The 19872-nt window shown below is 40.8% G+C and overlaps 1 protein-coding gene across 4 annotated transcripts in view; it reads right to left on the bottom strand.

Moving 5' to 3' along the window:
• The window catches only part of prkx (protein kinase X-linked), a 178499-nt gene that overhangs the window by 95828 nt on the left and 62799 nt on the right, over positions 1-19872 (bottom strand). For all 4 annotated transcript variants that reach the window (XR_010975185.1, XR_010975186.1, XM_068033143.1 and 1 more), the window contains exons 2-3: positions 16334-16502; positions 14903-15166 (exon numbers count right to left, since the gene is read on the bottom strand). Coding sequence is in view for 2 of the 4 variants with exons in the window: in XM_068033143.1 (XP_067889244.1) it covers positions 14903-15166; positions 16334-16502 (433 nt within the window). In the remaining 2 variants the exon portion in view is untranslated. The remainder of the gene's footprint in view (positions 1-14902; positions 15167-16333; positions 16503-19872) is intronic.

Genomic DNA, 19872 nt, shown 5'->3' with positions numbered 1-19872 from the left:
CAGGGATCTGTGGACATTTACCCCTCACTTCTACACTTCTCAGTATTTTCCCATTAATTGTGTATTCCTTTGCCTTGTTTGACCTCCCCAAATGCTTCACTTCACACTTCTCCAAGTTGAATTCCATTTGCCACTTTTCTGCCCATCCGACCAGACCATCAATATCTTCCTGCAGCCTACAGCTATCCTCCTCGCTATCTACCCCACAGCCAATCTTTGCGTCACCTGCAAACATTTTGATCATGCCCCCTACATTTACCTCCAAATAGTTAATATAGACCACGAAAAGCAAGGGACCAAGTACTGAGCCCTGCGGAACACCACTGGAAGCAGCCCTCGAGTCGCTAAAACACCAGTCAACAATTACCCATTGTTTCTTGCCACTGAGCCAATTTTGTATCCACCTTGCTGCATTTCTCTGGATCCATGGGATTTTATTTTTTTAACCAGTCTGCTTTCCTTTACTGCCTTATCTTATCCTGTAGGCTCTTTGACATCCATGGGACTCTAGATTTGGCTGTCTCACCCTTTTTCTTTGTGGGAACATGTTTACTCTGAACCCATTGAATCTCCCCTTTGAATGCCTCCCACTGTTCTGACATTGATTTACCTTCAAGTAGCTGTTTCTAGACCACTTTTGCTAAATCACTCATTTTAATAAAATTGGTCTTGCCCCAATTGAGAACTTCACCTCCTGTTCTAAATCTTGTCTTTTTCTATAATTATGCTTCTTTGGCACTTTGTGGCAAGTTTAATTCATTTTAACAGCGCAAATGCAACAATTTTTTGAGTCATAGGGAGGCTGAGGATAGGCTGCCGTTTTCGTGGAGCATATGGCGGAGCTGCGTAAATCGCCCCACAACTTCTAGCAATTCGCAACTCATGGGGTTCCTCTTCCCCACCACAAATTGCGGGGTTATTTACACACTAACTGTGTCCTTATTAAACTCTGTTATTTTCCAGGCAAATTCTGGCCCAATGTTTTTCTTGGCCCCACAAGAAGTTTGCTGTGCTGTTCATTTTACAATGGACTTTGTTAGAATATAATCTGTATTTATTCTGATCGTACATAACAAGCACACTAGTACTGATTATCAAACTGCAAGATGAAATTACTAAATACCACAGAATAAATGCTAACTTTACACAACTGGTATTATTTCAACATCTATACCTGCTTTACAATAATAGGAGTCGACAACACACTGTTCTCAAACTGGGATAAAACACATCACCGACAGTGCATACCTACCTAATTGCACAACAATTGTTCTGTTAACCAACAACCAAATGTTTAATGTTAAACAACAGGCTACTTTTTAAATTTTGAAAACTTAGAAGCAATTCAGAACAGAAAAATCTGTTGTTTCTCACCATTTGTGGTTATAATCTCAACTAGTGTGAAGTTGGGAATATGAAACAGCCTCCTCCAAATGGTATCATATCCAAACCACAATTTGGTACTGGTTTGGCACACTATTGCCCATCCCAAATTCCCATTGTGCATCAGTGGTGAAGGCAGTGAATGTTGAAAGTGGTGGATGGGGTGTCAATCAAGCAGGCGGCTTTGTCCTGGATGGTGTCAAGCTTCTTCAGTGTTCTTGGAACTGCACTCAACCAGGCAAGTGGAGAGTATTCCAACACACTCCTGACTTGTAGCTGGTGGACAGGCATGGGGGAGTCAGGTGGTGAGTTACCTGCCACAGAATTCCCAGCCTCTGACCTGCTCTTGTAGCCACAGAATTTATGTGGCTGGTCCAATTCAGTTTCTGGCCAATGGTAACCCCCAGGATGTTGAAAGTGGGGGATTCAGCGATGGTAATGCCATTAAACATCAAAGGGGAGATAGTTAGCTTTTCTCTTGTTGGAGATGGTCATTGCTGGGCACTTGTGTGGCACGCATGTTACTTGCCACTTATCAGCACAAGCCTGGATGTTGTCCAGGTCTTGCTGCATCTGGACACAGGCTGCTTCAGTATCTGAGGAGTCACGAATGGTGCTGAACATTGTGAAATCATGAGCGAAAATCCCCACTTCTGGCTTCATGATGCAGGGAAGGTCATTGATGAAGCAGCTGAAGATGGTTGGGTCTAGGACACTACCCCAAGGAACTCCTACAGTGATATCCTGGGACTGAGATGACTGACCTCCAACAACCACAACCATCTTCCTTTGCGCTAGGTATGACTTCCATCAGCAGAGAGTTTTCCCCGATTCCCATAGACCCCAGTTTTGCTAGGGCTCTTTGATGCTATACTTGAACAAATGCTGCCTGATGTCAAGGGCAATCACTCTCACCTCACCAGTTCAGCTTTTTTGTCCATGTTTGGACCAAGGCTGTAATGAGGTCAGGAGCCGTGGCCCTGGCAAAAACCCAAACTGAGCATTAGTGAGCAGATTATTGCTGTGCAAGTGCCACTTGATAGCGCTGTCGACGACCCCTTCCATCAACTTTGCTGATGATCGAGAGTAGACCGAAAGGGCAGTAATTGGCCGAGTTGGATATACCCTGCTTTTTGTGCACAGGACATACCTGATGCCATGAGACTTTATGGGGTCTGGACTCAATCTTGAGGAGAATTTCCTTTTTTAAAATCTCAACAAAGATATATGATCAATGAGGCATCAATTGAAACATAACATGGAGACAATGCTAGTAGTCACATGCTTCTGTGAAATAATACTGTGCAGCCAGACAAGTGACTATTTGTAATTTCATGCTTTTGTAACTCCCAGCAGGAGCCTGACAGGATGAGGGACATGAAAGAATACACACAGTTGAAGCACTGCATTAGTAAGAGTCTCTCCATTGATCTTGATTCAGCAACCCCACACTAACAACTTCAGCAACTCCAAGGTGGCTGAAAAGAGAAGCAGAACCAAAAAATATATTAATTCATCAAATTATATTTGATAAGAATGTGTGCATCAGTGCCTTCTAAATAGGAGACATGTATACAGCCCTGCTACTTCCAGATCACTTCAATGTCATTGAGGTAAATAGCATCAATGCATTTAAGGGAAAGCTAGGTAAGTGTATGAAGGAGAAGGGAATAGGTTATGCTGATAAAGTTAAAAGAGGAAGGATGGAAGGAGGCTCAAGTGGAACATAAATGTTATCATGACTGGTTGGATTTGTTGTCCTGGTTCTGTGCTGCATATTCTATATAAAATACCAATGATAAAATAGGCAACTGAGATACAGGAGATTTTCAAGCAGTTCAAGCAGATTCTTAAACGACTATACTAAGTAGATAGAGTAGACAGGAAGGACCTGTTTCCCCTAGTGGAGAGATCAATTACCAGGAGGCACAGATTTAAGGTGATTGGTAGAAGGATTAGAGGTGACACGAGGAAAACCATTTTCACCCAGAGGGTGGTGGGTATCTGGAATTCACTGCCAGGAACGGTGGTGGAGGCAGAAACCCTCAACTCATTTAAAAGGTACCTCGACATGCACCTGAAGTGCTGTAACCTGCAAGGCTACGGACCAGCTGCTGGAAGGTGGGATTAGATTGATTAGATTAGAGATACAGCACTGAAACAGGCCCTTCGGCCCACCGAGTCTGTGCCGAACATCAACCACCCATTTATACTAATCCTACACTAATCCCATATTCCTACCAAACATCCCCACCTGTACCTATATTTCCCTACCACCTACCTATACTAGTGACAATTTATAATGGCCAATTTACCTATCAACCTGCAAGTCTTTTGGCTTGTGGGAGGAAACCGGAGCACCCGGAGAAAACCCACGCAGACACAGGGAGAACTTGCAAACTCCACACAGGCAGTACCCGGAATCGAACCCGGGTCCCTGGAGCTGTGAGGCTGCGGTGCTAACCACTGCGCCGCCCCTGCGGCTAGATTTTTCGGCCGGCGCAGACACAATGGACTGAATGGCTTTCTTCTGTGCCGTAACTTTTCTGTGGTTCTTTGGATCTAATTCATTCTGTAGTTTGACGGTAGCCTGTAATTTTTCACTGCATTTATTACATGACTGTCAAAAACATAGAAGTCTTACAGTAAATTAGCAAATTTGCAGACGACACTAAGATTGGTGGAGTAGCAGATAGTGAAGGGGACTGTCAGAGAATACAGCAGAATATAGATAGATTGGAGAGACCCACAACAATGGGTTGACTCTTAACTGCCCTCTGAAATGGCCAGCAAACCATTCAGTTGGCAAGGGGAATTAGGCAAGGGCAACAAATGCTGGCCTTGCCAGCAACACCCAAATCTCATGAAAGAATAAAAGAAAATCCATGTAACTGGTCAAAGAGGAGGATCTATAGGAGAGACGGGTAGAGAGACACAGAGTTTTAAGGAGGGAATTCCAGAGAATACAGTCTAAGCAGCGGAAGACATTGTCACAAATGGTGGAGCAATTAAAATCAAGGGTTCACAAGAGGCCAGAATTGGAGATCAAAGATCTTGGAGGGTTGTAAGACTGGAGGAGATTACAGAGATAGGGAGGGGTAAGGCCATGTCAGATTTGAACACAAGGATGAGAATTTTAATATCAAGATTTTGTCTAACTGGGAGCCAATGTAGGTCAGTGAGCACAAGGGTGGTGGGTGAACGGGGTTGGTGCAAGTTAGGATGTGGACAGAGAGTGGAAGATGGGAGGCTGGCCAGAAGAGCATTGGAGTTGTGGAATAACTTTTACGTAACAAAGCGATGGATGAGATCTCAAGCAGCAGATGAGCTGAGACAGGCAACATTACAGAGGTGGAAGCAGGCAGTCTTGATGAACAGCATAAGGAAGCTTAGCTAGGGTCAAACAGGATGCTCAAGTTACAAGCAGTTGGATTCAGCCTCAGTAACCAAGGAGGGGTTGAATGGATATCAAGGATTAGCCACATAATGTGGGACTGTAGGCCAGTCTCGGTAGGTGTGGTACATCTGGTAGCTGAGTGGTTATGGTACTGGACCAAAAATCCACATGTTGAGTGTTGAAATTCCACCATGGATGTGACATCACACTCTTCAGAACAAATATGAGAAAGTTTGCCAAATTTGAGGCTCATGTCACAGCTTGAGTCAACCAGTGGGTGGTGTACCTGTACTAAAGGAAGGGTTGAAGCAAACAGAAGTTCACTCAGGCATTCAGGATATACAGGTTATAGACCCAGTAAAAGGTAAAATTCCCAAGACAAAAATTATTATACTTCCTTCATTCACTATAAGAGAAAAATAGCATTAAGTTAAAAGTGAAGTAATGATACAATTAGATGGTTTTAGCTGCATGTATAATATGATCACACAAGAATATATGAAAAATATCAAATATTATTTCCGGAGCAAGGTTATATATAAAATAATACAGATCCCACATCCAAAGTAGGGCGGCACAGTGGCGCAGTGGTTAGCACCGCAGCCTCACAGCTCCAGTGACCCAGGTTCAATTCTGGGTACTGCCTGTGTGGAGTTTGCAAGTTCTCCCTGTGTCTGCGTGGGTTTCCTCCGGGTGCTCCGGTTTCCTCCCACATGCCAAAGACTTGCAGGTTGATAGGTAAATTGGCCATTAGCAATTGCCCCTAGTATAGGTAGGTGGTAGGGAAATATAGGGACAGGTGGGGATGTGGTAGGAATATGGAATTAGTGTAGGATTAGTATAAATGGGTGGTTGATGGTCGGCACAGACTCGGTGGGCCGAAGGGCCTGTTTCAGTGCTGTATCTCTAAACTAAACTAAAGTAAGGTGACAAATGGATCACTTCAATTAAAGGAGATTTATAATTTATTCAGGATTAAAAATATACGACTCAGTGCAGAATTTCAAGATAATATAAATAACAACATGCAAAGTTGAAATTGAGTGCCTTAAAGTGTATGCAGATACATTACAAAATTAGGGCATTCGTTATTTTTCTGTTAGGTTTTTATAAATATTAGAGAGGTTTAGCAGAACATTTAGGTTACTTGGTTTGCTTTCTCCTTTGTCCAGCAAAATGAAAGTCTTGCCTCTCAGCAAAAGGGAAGTGACCCTAAAATTGTGTAAAACAGCACACTATGCATTTCCCAACGGACCATAATCAAAAATGCTGCTTTGTACTACTGAACAACACATATAACATCACAATTACAGGTACCAACAGGTCATGAATGAGCTATCTTGTCCAGGCACAATTGGACTTCTGAGGCTACCAAACTCCAAATAGTGAATACCTGGAAGAACAAAATTAGAATATACAAAACAGGGACAACAGCTTTGATGAAAAGAAAAGATAGGTTAACCTCTTATGGTGTAGACCCTTTGTCAGAGTTCCAACTCCCATCTCCAATATGGACACATGGCCAAAGAGGAATATTGAGTTCTTTTAAACTTGTAAATAGAGAAAAAAAATGTTGGGGGGAGAAAAAACAAATATGAGGAATACATAGCAGGTTTGTCAGCTGACAAGACTTACTATACATTTGCATTTTCTGCTCCTAAACTTAAAAAAAGGATAATACAAAATGGGACACGCTACATAGAAAAATAAAAAAAAACAGAAAAATAGGGTGCGCAGAAATGAATAAAACTGCTCATCTATTTTAAATAAAAAGAAGAAATGCTGGAAATACTCAGCAGGTCTGGCAGCATCTGTGGAGAGAGAAGCAGAGTTAACGTTTCGGGTCAGTGACCCTTCTTCGGAACTCTCTCTCCACAGATGCTGCCAGACCTGCTGAGTATTTCCAGCATTTCTTTTTTATTTCAGATTTCCAGCATCCGCAGTATTTTGCTTTCATTTGCTTATCTTATTTCTCCAGTTGGAAGAAATTTAGTACTCCTGATGTCAGAGTACCTTTAGTATTGCAATATTAATATTTGTTTCAGCAGCTCAGCGTGAGCCAAAACTTGCAACCAATCCAGCGGACCTGGGATTTCCCCAGCACTGTTAATCTACAGCAAAAGACTCATGAGAATAAACAGTGCATCAAACTAGAGAAACCAAATTTTTGTAGCATTAAGAGTTATAGGGAATATATACAATAGAGAATAGATTCATGCACCAGCATTCTTAAAGGTTTGCGTTTATCTAGCACTTTTTACCGCCTCCAGATGTCCCAAAAAGCACTTCACCAGCAATGAAGTACGTCTGAAGTATTCCCTCTGCTGTAATCTAGGAAACACAGCATCCAAATTTCACACGACGTCCCACAAACAGCAGTGAGATGATGACCAGATATTCTGTTTTAGTAATCTGTTTTAGTCTGACATGAGGTCCTAAATATCGACTATCGCACTTGGGAGTCACTAGCTGGCGAAAGAGGAACATGGCGACGAATACTGTGGACTGGTGTGCACTACCATGATGACCAGTTGCTACAGCAGCTTGGCAACAGGTGCCAATGTCAAAAACAACAACTCACAGCATGGCAGTTTTACGTGCAACACTTGTGACAGAACCTGCCTCTCAAGGATTAGCCTTCACAACCATCAACAAAGGTGCACCCAAGAGAAGACACCCCACTTACATGGATTGTTTGCTACGTGTCCATCATCTTTCGTTGATGGAAGGATGCCAACCATATATGATGAAAATGAACTGTATATAAGCAATGAAAGCAACAGATGCCCAAAGGCATTAAAAGAGTGTTAAAAACATATTCGTTCAGACTAACAAATCACTCAAAACTTGTGTCAGGGTTCATGAGTTCATCTCAAAGCTAAGGCCATGGAGGGAACATGACTTCAATCACATTTGTGCAAATCATTTTGCCAGAATTACCTTTAAACAGAAACCATTAAACTGCATGTTAAATCACTTTTTAAAAAAATGATTATGCTCATCAAGGAGGGGGATATTAATGCAGGAAACAGACATCTTAACTCGAGGTACCCAGTGTCAGCATCAAGTGACAGACAAAGGTTGCACAAATAAAGCCCCAATAATATGCCATAGCCATAACCTCGGAAGTGCAACTTCTACTGCATCAATGAGACATTTTCTTACCTACATTCCTCAGCCCATGGCAGCCATGTTTGTAAAGACAGGTTAAATAATCACTGGAAAATTAAACTATAAGTGTGAAGACATCTTTTTATCGAAGTTGACATAATTGTGTGTAATTACAAGAACCTCATTTCTCTCCATTTGTTTTTAGCTTCTCATACACTGAAATTATCATGCTTGTCATACATGTAATGTAAAGAAGTCTTCAGACTTCATTCCTTGGTTATCAAGAAACCTTGAACTCACAAACAACTGTTTCAGAAGAGACAATCATTTTTTGGGTGTGAAAAGGAAGCACAGATTTTGCAAAAGGTTGGTTGGGGTATGCTTCTCTCACACATACACTCAAAATGAGGAAATGAGGCAAGCAGAAGGCGAGAGAAAAATTTAAACAGATAATAATCATAACCCAGGGAGCAGTCAATAATGGGGTGATTTGGGGGAGAGGGTTATGGGAAAAGAGAAACAAAAAGCTTAATTATTCACATTACCACCACTTTTTAAAATTCTTTCTTGGGATGTGGGCTTCGCTGGCAAGGCCAGCATTTGTTGCCTTTCCTAATTGCCCTGGACAACTGAGAAGCTTGCCAAGCTATTTCAGAGGGAAGTTAAGAGTCAACCACATTGTTGAGAGTCTGGAGTCACATGCAGACCAGACTGGGTAAGGACAGCAGATTTCCTTCCCTAAAGGACATTAGTGAATCAGATGGGTTGTTACGACAATCGAGGATAGTAATAGTGCCATGAAACTGAGACTAGTTTACAATTCCAGATAGTTTAATTAACTGAATTCACAAATTAATTCAATTTAAATTCCAGCAGCTGGCATGGTGGGATTTGAACCCATGTCCCCAGGGCATTAGCGTGGCCTCTGGATTACTAGTCCAGCGACATTACCACAACGCCACCATCTCCCCACTTCTCTAGACTCCTCCAGTCTTATTAATTTATCAGACTGCTTATCTGACACCCAATACTGGATAAGCAGAAATTTCCTCCAATTAAATATTGGCAAGATTGAAGCCGTTGTTTTCGGTCTCCATTACAAACTACATTCCCTAGTTACCAACTGCATCCCTCATAGTCTGAGTTTAACCCAGTCTGTCCGCACCCTTAGTGTCACATTGACCCCGAGATGAGCTTCTGCACTCATATTCCTGCCATCACTAAGACCGCTGATTTCCGCCTCCGTAACATTTCCCTACTTCACCCGTCTTAGCTCATCTGCTGCTGTAACCCTCATTCATGCTTTTGTTACCTCTAGACTTGACTATTCCAATGCACTGCTTGGCTGGTCTCCCACATTCTATCCCTGTAAACGTGAGGTCATCCAAAACTCTGTTGCCCAGGTCTTAACTCACACCATCTTCAGTTCCCCTATCACTCCTGTGCTCACTGAGCTACACAGGCTCTCAGCTAAGCATATCTTGATTAGATTATGATTAGAGATACAGCACTGAAACAGGCCCTTCGGCCCACCAAGTCTGTGCCGAACATCAACCACCCATTTATACTAATCCTACACTAATTCCATATTCCTACCAAACATCCCCACCAGTCCCTATATTTCCCTACCACCTACCTATACTAGTGACAATTTATAATGGCCAATTTACCTATCAACCTGCAAGTCTTTTGGCTTGTGGGAGGAAACCGGAGCACCCGGAGAAAACCCACGCAGACACAGGGAGAACTTGCAAACTCCACACAGGCAGTACCCGGAATCGAACCCAGGTCCCTGGAGCTGTGAGGCTGCAGTGCTAACCACTGCGCCACTGTGCTGCCCTTGATGTTAAATGTCTCATCCTTGTTTTCAAATCCCTCCATGGCCTCGCCCCTCCCTATCTCTGTAATCTCCTCCAGCCCCACAACCCTCCAAGATATCTGCACTCCTCTAATTCTGGCCTCTTGTGCATCCCTGATTTTAAATCGCTCTGCCACTGGTGGCTGCACCTTCAGTTGCCTCGGCCTCAAGCCCTGGAATACCCTCCCTACACCTCCCCATATCTCTTTCTTCCTTTAAGACATTCCTTAAAACCTACCTCTTTGGGCAAGCTTTTGGTCATCTGACCCAATATCACCTTTTGTGGCTCGGTATCATGTTTGTTTTATAATGCTCCTGTGAAGTGCCTCGAGACATTTTATTACATTAAAGATGCTATATAAATACTGTCACGAACTTGTATTATTATTCTTTTCTCCTTGGATAAAAACTGTGTGCAAAGTGGTGCACCTTTAAGGGAGAGAAGATTCCAGAAATCTGGAGATATTATAACACAGCTGCATTTTGGTTCCCCTGAGCAATAGCAGGTCACATGTTTTGATGTATCCATTTTGACTGTGTGGGGGGGAACTGGCAGAGATCGGTTTGAAGCAGTTGGTTCTGAGAGACTTGCCAACGAGGAATTGAAGAGAAAGGAGCGGTTTTATACTCCTTCAAGAAAAATTCTACAAAAGCTACAAGCTCAGCTTATTATAAAAGCAAAATACTGCGGATGCTGGAAATCTGAAACAAAAACAAGAAATGCTGGATTCACTCAGCAGGTCTGGCAGCATCTGTGGAAAGAGAAGCAGAGTTAACGTTTCGGGTCAGTGACCCTTCTTCGGAACTGACAAATATTAGAAAAGTCACAGATTATAAACAAGTGAGGTGGGGGTTGGGCAAGAGATAACAAAGGAGAAGGTGCAGATTGGACCAGGCCACATAGCTGACCAAAAGGTCACGGAGCAAAGGCAAACAATATGTTAATGGTGTGTTGAAAGACAAAGCATTAGTACAGATTAGGTGTGAATATACTGAATATTGAACATCAGCAAGTGCAAACCTGAAGAAAAACAACCTGAAAAAACAGTGGGTGAGCAAACTGAACAAACTAAGATGAACTGAAATAAATACAAAAAAAGATTGTAAAAAATGTAAAAAGGAATGCCAAAAAAAAAAAGGAAGAAAAAATAACTAAAAATGACTAAAAATGAAAGTAAAGTGGGGGGCTGTCATGCTCTGAAATTATTGAACTCAATGTTCAGACCGGCAGGCTATAGTGTGCCTAATCGGTAGATGAGATGCTGTTCCTCGAGCTTGCGTTGATGTTCACTGGAACACTGCAGCAATCCCAGGACAGAGATGTGAGCATGAGAGCAGGGGGGAGTGTTGAAATGGCAAGCAACCGGAAGCTCAGGGTCCTGCTTGCGGACTGAGCGGAGATGTTCCGCAAAGCGGTCACCCAGTCTGCGCTTGGTCTCCCCAATGTAGAGGAGACCACACTGTGAGCAGCGAATACAGTATACTACATTGAAAGAAGTACAAGTAAATCGCTGCTTCACCTGAAAGGAGTGTTTGGGGCCTGGGATAGTGAGGAGAGAGGAGGTAAAGGGACAGGTATTACACCTCCTGCGATTGCAAGGGAAGGTGCCCTGGGATGGGGACGAGGTGGTGGGGGTAATGGAGGAGTGGACCAGGGTGTCGCGGAGGGAACGATCCCTTCGGAATGCTGACAGGGGAAGGGAGGGGAAGATGCGACTGGTAGTGGCATCACGCTGGAGGTGGCGAAAATGGCGGAGGATGATCCTTTGGATATGGAGGCTGGTGGGATGAAAAGTGAGGACAAGGGGAACCCTGTCACGGTTCTGGGAGGGAGGGGAAGAGGTGAGGGTAGAGGTGCGGGGAATGGGTCGGACACGGTTGAGGGCCCTGTCAACAACAGTGGGGGGAAATCCTCGGTTGAGGAAAAAGGAGGTCATATCAGAAGCACCGTCATGGAAGGTAGCTCAGCTTATTGCCTGAGTAAATAAGAAAAGTTTTTCTTTTTCAACAAATTATTTGTATTGCTGCGCTCATCGCTAAAGGAACTGTTTAATACTACTGCAGCCGAACTGTTTGGATATCAAGTAGAGTATTTTCATTAAATTCAGATAAAGACTTCAAATGAGCTTTATCTTCACATTAGAAGACTTCATCACCAGGAACGCAAAACGCAAAGGCCTCTTCATTTGTATTTATTCTTAACAGTCAGCTAATCTTAAAAACAACATTTTCAAAAATCAATTCATTGTTATTTTTGAATGTATGTGCATAAATGCGGGAGTTAGATTAAACTGGCAAGTTATAAAGGTCTTGAGACATAGGTTTATCTTAATAGTGTTTAAGCTTTAGTTTTTTTAATAAACAGTTAATTTGTTGTCTAAAGAGAACTGGTTTGGTCTGTTTCATTCTGGGGATACTAGAGTGTTTAATTTGTCTGTTTTCCGATTTTGGCAAAAATGAATAAATATGCTGCGACCTGTGGAGTGACAGGACTGAATTAACAGTGCGTTGCTCCCACCATGATCGTAACAATACAAGTTATTGCATTAAATTCTGCGATTTCTCCTTACTCGATCTACTGAATTGATTTAGATCCCTTTGAATACTAACCTGGCTTATCCTCATCACTTGGCTACAAAATTTGGTTTTGTTAGAATATGTTATATTACAGGTTACACCCCCTTCCATAGCTTATAATGTTTACAAGGGTCACAACTGGCCTTCACAGAACTCCATTCGTCACGGTTTCCACCCACCCCAAACCCAGCCCTGAGATAGTGTTTCAATTAATCAGTCAAAAAAGTTGTATTTTAAATCTGCTTGCTTTGGTCAGCCCAACTCTGAAAATGCCAATGTGTGAATAATTAAGTTACCTAACCTGTATGGTTTGTCTGACTTTCAGGTCATAATTTGAAAAAATAGCCTACTGGAGACATCAAGAAAAAACATACACAAAATACTCTGCAGATCTGTCAATTTGTCTCCTCTCTTTATAGATGTTAAATGCAAGATCTCCTCTTTACCTCAAAAACTTTATTTCAAAAAAATCTACTTACCCTCTCACCTTTAGGGAATTATTCATTTGAACCTGGATCTTTGTTCATCAACACCCGTCAGCATCTTTCCATTGAGTAAATATCATTCTTTGTGTTGTTATCAAAATGCATAATCTCTCACTTCTCTGTATTACAAAGTTTTGTCATCCCATTAGCCTCCCTATGTCTTCCTGGTGTCCTTTTCAATCTTCCTCAATGTTTTCCAAATCCCCCAAGGTTCTAATAAGCCTTGCTACTTTCCTCTGCACTACCTCTAGGGCAGTACTTTCCAATGGAAATTGCTAAACTACCCCCGGGCATGGCTATAGCAACACCATTTTACTCACATGTATTAATTTTAATAGAAAATGCCTGAACCAAATACAAGTAAATGTGCTTTACGTGTATATTTACTTAAATATATCCCACCATTCAGTGCAAAACCTTTCAGTTTGTGTTCAGTATTCAGTTTTCACCAGAATTTGGATTCTAACATATATTGTTCAGCTACAGTACATCTGAGTGCAACTTCGAGGATTTTGCCCAGCAGTTGCGAGCAGTACTGTGACTTCAGCAGAGCAACTGCTGAGAACATTGAAGCACACGGTGATACGCCAGATGCTACTTGCCCTGTGCCAGAAAGAGACCTTTTGAAGCTGCTAGCTATTAATTCAGCTTCATTTCTTCTGTTGGCCTTGATTGATCATTCCAATCAGTTGAGCTGACCATGCTATGAGCTTCCTCTTTCACATTTTGTTGTTTGGAGTTTATATTTCACCAGTGCTTTTATATTTGTTACTGGAAGGTAGGCATTGTGGGCAAGGCCAGCATTCATTGTCCATCCCCAATTGCCCTTGATTGGTGTTACACACCAATTTAGCAGATATCCAATATGCAGTAACCAAGGATGTAAAGCATAAAATTATCATAAAACACAGTGAGAATGAGTATAGAGAGTACATACCCAACTGTGTCTAGTACTATTTTTTTTTTTTAAATTTACTGACCAAAAATGCAATTAACCACATCTGAATTTAAAATTAGCCATATGTGGCTAGTGGCTAATGCAATGAAGAACTCTGCTCCAGGGCCTGAATCATCTATGTTTACATTTGCTCAATATCGACTTGAAAGCACCCTGAAGTAAAGTTAAAAATGCTCAGTATTTAACATTCGCACTGGTTTAGACCAGTAATTCATTCAATCTTTCCCATTTACCCTCTGCCGACATTCGTCCTCATGGACACATTGGTTAGGGTTTTTATCCATTCGCCATATAATGGCAGAAAATCTAGCCCAGAGCATCATTGTCCCTTGATTCCAACTTATAGTTTATAGAAAAATAACATTTCAAAATTTCAAGCATAGTTGAGTTCAATCCTGTGCTTTACGAGCATCTAATGTGCTCGCCTGTAGGAGGAGTCTTTAAATATTAAATCAGTAACAAAGGCCAACATCAGCTTTCCATTCTTGTAGCCCAAGGGTGCCAAGGCCAAGTGTATCAACTGGGATCATCTCACTCAATCAAACCTAGGACCTTCCAGGCCTGTGGAGTTCAGCACCAATACAGGGCATTTACTCAAACAAGAGAAGTTTCTAAACATAAAAGGATTTTTAAAACAAAGCACTTTGTTGCTTAACATATTACAACAGTTCAACAGTTCCTGAGCTATTTAACAAACCAACTTGAGGAACTATTTTATCCACTGGCGAATATCTCAAATATGTAACTGAAATTTCAGTATGTGCGCTTAAAAGCACAGTAAAAAAAAAAGTTAGATTGTTAATTTTACTTTCAAATTAAATCATTTTATTGAAACTAGCGCTTCTTGGGAGGTCAAGTTAATGCAACAAATAGTGATCCCAAACATATTTTCCATTGTTTCTAAGTGGACATCAATCAGCAGGCCTAGGCCATAACAAGATATTTGTTCATAAAAAGCCATCAATTCTCAATTTCTATGCAACTATTAAAAATCTCTTGAAATCTGGTAACCTATATTTCTCCTGTAATAACAAGATGGCTTGCTCCATTGCACAAAATAATATAACATTTCTAGATATAAAGTGGGCACTAAGCTCCTTTAAGAGCAGTTAGCTAAGGCAAGAAGGACTTACCGGTCAACAAGCTTCTTTGCAAATCCAAAGTCTGTAAGTTTAATATGACCTTCTCTGTCCAGTAGAATATTTTCAGGTTTTAAGTCTCTGTAAACAATATCTTTGGCATGTAGATACTCTATTGCACACACAATCTCTGCAGAGTAAAAAAGTCCAGTACTATTGTTGAAACGCCCCAGGTTACGCAAATAAGAAAAGAGTTCTCCTCCGGGCACGTATTCCATTAACATATATAAAAAGCGTTCATCATGATGTGTCCAGTACCTGTTGTTAAACATTAATAGACAGGTTAACACAGGAGAAAAATGACCATTAGGCAAGACCACTGATCTATGTTTCATTGAAAAATATAATCCAATGGCAAAATAAATGAGATCTCCAAATCAACAGCAAGAACCTAGTGTCTCATAAAATAGAAAAATAATGACAGTTAATGGCCCTGAGTGAAATTCAAACTATCATTTTAGTATTCTTGCCTGTAATCCAAAGGATGGGAGCCGACTCAGCTACCAGGTAACCAAGTTGATACCCAATACAAAAGACCCTGGTGCAATGTTATACCGCAGTGCACTACTGGAGACCATTGGACCTTGGTCCAACGAGGCATTTTGACAGAGTGTTAGAGTGGTGTAGAGGAACAAAAATTTTAAATAAAATATCATACCCACAAGCGATGTGGCACAGTGGTTAGCACCGCAGCCTCACAGCTCCAGCGACCCGGGTTCAATTCTGGGTACTGCCTGTGTGGAGTTTGCAAGTTCTCCCTATGTCTGCGTGGGTTTCCTCCGGGTGCTCCGGTTTCCTCCCACATGCCAAAGACTTGCAGGTTGATAGGTAAATTGGCCATTAGCAATTGCCCCTAGTATAGGCAGGTGGTAGGGAAATATAGGGACAGGTGGGGATGTGGTAGGAATATGGAATTAGTGTAGGATTAGTATAAATGGATGGCTGATGGTCGGCACAGACTCAGTGGGCCGAAGGGCCTGTTTCAGTGCTGTATCTCTAAACTAAACTAAAATTAATGAAAAATTATAAACTGGTTTGATGATAAAATGCAACTGCACTTCATAAAGACATGAGACTTTTTTTTTAGTAGCTGGAGCACCCGTGCAATCCTGCATGCGAATAACAAATAAATTAATATTTTTCATAATGTTGATTAAAATATTACCATTCTTCAAAATTCATTTTTCATGTGCAGCAAAACAAAGTAATTCCCACCACTGTATATTAAAGAAAAAACTCGAGTACAGGAAGGACCCAAAAGACCTCATTTAAAATTGCTATATATATTGCTATACTCAGCCATCCATATTGGAGAAAGCAGAAAGGGAACTTAAACCAGCAACACTGCCTAAATTGTATGCAAATTTAAGTGTAACACTGCATTAAGCAGGCAAAGTCACATTAAGTAAACACAAGCCTACTTACAGTTTTATAAGAAATGGATGATGGATCTCAGTTAAGATGCTTTTCTCATTGTGCACGTGCTGTTCCTGTTTAAGCCGAATTACATCAGGAATGCTCATCACTTTCAAAGCACAGTATTCTCTTGTCTTCTTGTCTTTGACCAGTAGAACTCGCCCAAAGGTTCCAGTCCCTGAAAAACAGCACAAGGATGATCAGAGTCACTGAAAATCCATAGATAGGGAATAGCCACAGAACTGCATTGTTTTAACAAACCAGATTTTTTAACAACATCCACAACTTTCAATTTTGCATCAAAATTCTGCTAATTTTCCTGTGGAAACATTTCTAATTGCAATGCAGTTTACACATCATTCAATAATCTACCAAAATCTTTATAAAACACCATGAATAACCATTTCAGTTCAACACCACTGGCAACATTCAAAATTGTCAACAATGTTATTATGATCACTCAATAGCACCTCCAGCAATACTCGACATAAAACACAAGTTTGAAATAGCTAGGCCAGGCGTTATGGAACTAGACTGGTGTTATGGAAGTGCTTCAATTTTTAAAAATTTATTTCTTTTGAGTACTAGTGTTTTAAGACTGAAAAGATTCCATGGATGTGTTTTTTTTAAACCAAGTTCACTGAAAGGACATTGAGATGTTGTTTGAAAACAACCTTTGTTGTAAATCATGTGCTTTAAGCTCAATAAACAGAAACCTTGGTGACCTAGGGAAGATGTTTACAGACAATTGACATGTCAAAGATTTAGGAGTGGTCAGGAGGTTCTGAACTGCTGTTTGAAGTTTGGATTGTTTTCAGTTTAGTTGGGATGTGGACTGTTTTGAAGACAGTTAAAGATAAATCTGCCAAGGAAAACCATCCAGCTCATCTCTTTCTCTATCTGAGAGAAACCCTGCATATTCAGTGTGACAACCAAAACGTCTGGTGCCACATTTCTCCTGGAAAGCCTACCAGATTAATTCTCAACATCTCTAGGACAAATTGCTTCTGAAAATATCCCAGTGACCCGTCTCCGTATACCCAGACGCCAGACCAAAAGGGACAATTCCGTATCCTCTTGTTTTTTCTTCAAGAATTAGCAAGTAGTTGACCAAAGCATTTTTTTTTTTGTCTTTTTTTGTAAGAGACCTCTGCAGATAGAATTTCTGTATTTTTTTCAGTGTGTGTGTGTGTGTTGTGGGGTGGGGGGGGCGGGAAATTGAGAAAGGGAAGTTTCACATTTCAATCTGTGTGTTAATGTGTTGCTTTTTTACTGGATAAGGTTTGTTTGATAATAAACTGATAATTTTGATGTTTCTTAAAGAAACCTGGTTGGTATATTTTATTCTAGGATAAAGAGTAAAGTATATGATTGACCAAATCTTTAACTGGGTAAACATTTAAAAAAATATGTTGTGACCTGCGGAGAAGTGGGACTAGAAAGATAGTACACTCCTCTCACCTTGGTCGTAACACCGGGGACTAAAGATGACACGTTCGCCTATGCTACCTTTGTTTATGCAACTGACATACCGTTTCAAACTCAACTCTATTTTACATGCATCACTTTGATTATAAAATTCAGCCTCATTGTTCTAGCATAAATCATATACTTATTTGACCAAACAAGTTGCAAAATAATCAATAAAGCTCATCAAGAAGTTGGAATTCTAAAGAAAACTCAAGCTTTTGCACGCAAGATTTGCAAGCAGTCAAGCCACAGCCATGCCAGGAACAAAGCAACCACTGCAAATGCCACTTGGCATCCTGCATTAATTCCAGACATACATAAAGAATACTAAGGAAGGTTTCACACCCAATCATTAGGTGCCGAAAACATTAGAAGGTTCCTATTCCCAGTACTCGCCTTAAATGAGGATAAAATGTAACCAGCAAGGAGCTGAAATTTTACTTATTCAACTTGACAAGCCCATACACAGAGGAGGCATTGACAAAATTTTATATAGGAGGACAATGCATTGAGCTTGCACTGCATTGGTAGAGTTAGTTTACAGGTCAGTTGATCATCACATTAACGATCACACCATCACTAATCAAAACCCAATGAGTGGTGCATGCTTAGATGGCTTGGAGACAGCAAATGAGAGATTTTTGATAATGCATCCAAATGGCAGCACGGAATTTGTTGCTTTCAAATAAATGTGCAAAAATACCATAATGACATAATTCACTTACAGTACAACACTTAGTTGTCAAGTATACATTTTACACCTTAGACAAAATATGCAGCATTCAAGGTTCAAATACTTCCACAGGATGTTTATAATGAGAATGATTGCCTATATGGAAGTTTTTGAACAGAAAGCTAATCAACAAATAATGTGGCAACATGGAAAAAAAACAAGTACATAAATTAAGACAGAAAACGACAGACAAGTTGGTGTACAAAGAAAATTATCTATTTTGTAGTCTTTAATCTTAAACAAGTAGCACTCTCCATAAATTGAAGCCACTCTTGGGCAGATCATCCTCCATATTCTCAAAAAGGTGTAAAGAAAAGTGACAACCATTTTATTTTGTTTTTGGCATGTGGGAAAGTTAGTATTCATTGACCTGAGAGGACTAAGGATCACCCAGGTAGAGTGAAAATGGACTCACAAGAAACTAGATAGAGGCAGCAGATTCTCTTTCCTGAAGGGAATGAATGAACTAGTTGGGTTTTAACTATAAAAAAGAAAGTAGTTTTCATTTCTGGTGTGAGCCCACAAATTACCAGATTACATAACTTTCCTCCGTAGGATATGAAAGCGTAGCTTCAGTACCATAATTACTAGGTTGACGACTAATAATATTCCTTCCAAGAATAAATGAAAAATAAATTTAATAAAATCTACCAAAATGGCCATATATTAGTCATCAGCTATCAAGCAGGAAACCTGACTGATTTGTTCCCCATTGTAGAGACCAATGTCAACCTGAAATTAAACTTGGCACCTTCCAATATTAATTCTATACTTTGTAGTGCCCCATTATCCATCAGGGCCTTAAAAGAGGTCATTTTTATAACTTATAATTCAGATGTTATTTACAAATCAATCAAGGACCATAGAAAGGAAGGTAAAGTTATAAAGGGTTGGTAATTGCAAAGGTTGGAGGCATTAGACTTGAATAGGGACCTTTACTGTAATAATCCATCCGAAAACAACTGGTTGCCATCATATTTAGCTTTTCAAATTACCCGCCCACTCCTCCCCCCACCACCAGCCTGCTTTCTGTCACCTGTTGGCTTTTCTGTCAACTGCTGGTATGCGGTGGCATAGTGGTATTATCACTGGACTAGTAACCCAGAGACCCAGGGTATTTCGCTGGGGACATGGGTTCGAATCCCACCACAACAGAAGGTGGAATTTGAATTTAATTAATAAATCTGGAATTAAAAGCTAGTCTAATGATGGCCATGAAACCAATGTGGATTGTTGTAAAAACCCATCTGGTTCACTAATGTCCTTTAGGGAAGGAAATCTGCTGTCCTTACCTGGTCTGGCCTACATGTGACTCCAGACCCACAGCAATGTGGTTGACTCTTAC

Source organism: Heterodontus francisci, chromosome 6 (genome assembly GCF_036365525.1).
Source record: "Heterodontus francisci isolate sHetFra1 chromosome 6, sHetFra1.hap1, whole genome shotgun sequence".
Lineage (NCBI taxonomy): Eukaryota > Metazoa > Chordata > Chondrichthyes > Heterodontiformes > Heterodontidae > Heterodontus > Heterodontus francisci.
Note: the sequence above shows the minus strand (reverse complement) of the source record. Positions and strands in the feature narration are given on the sequence as shown.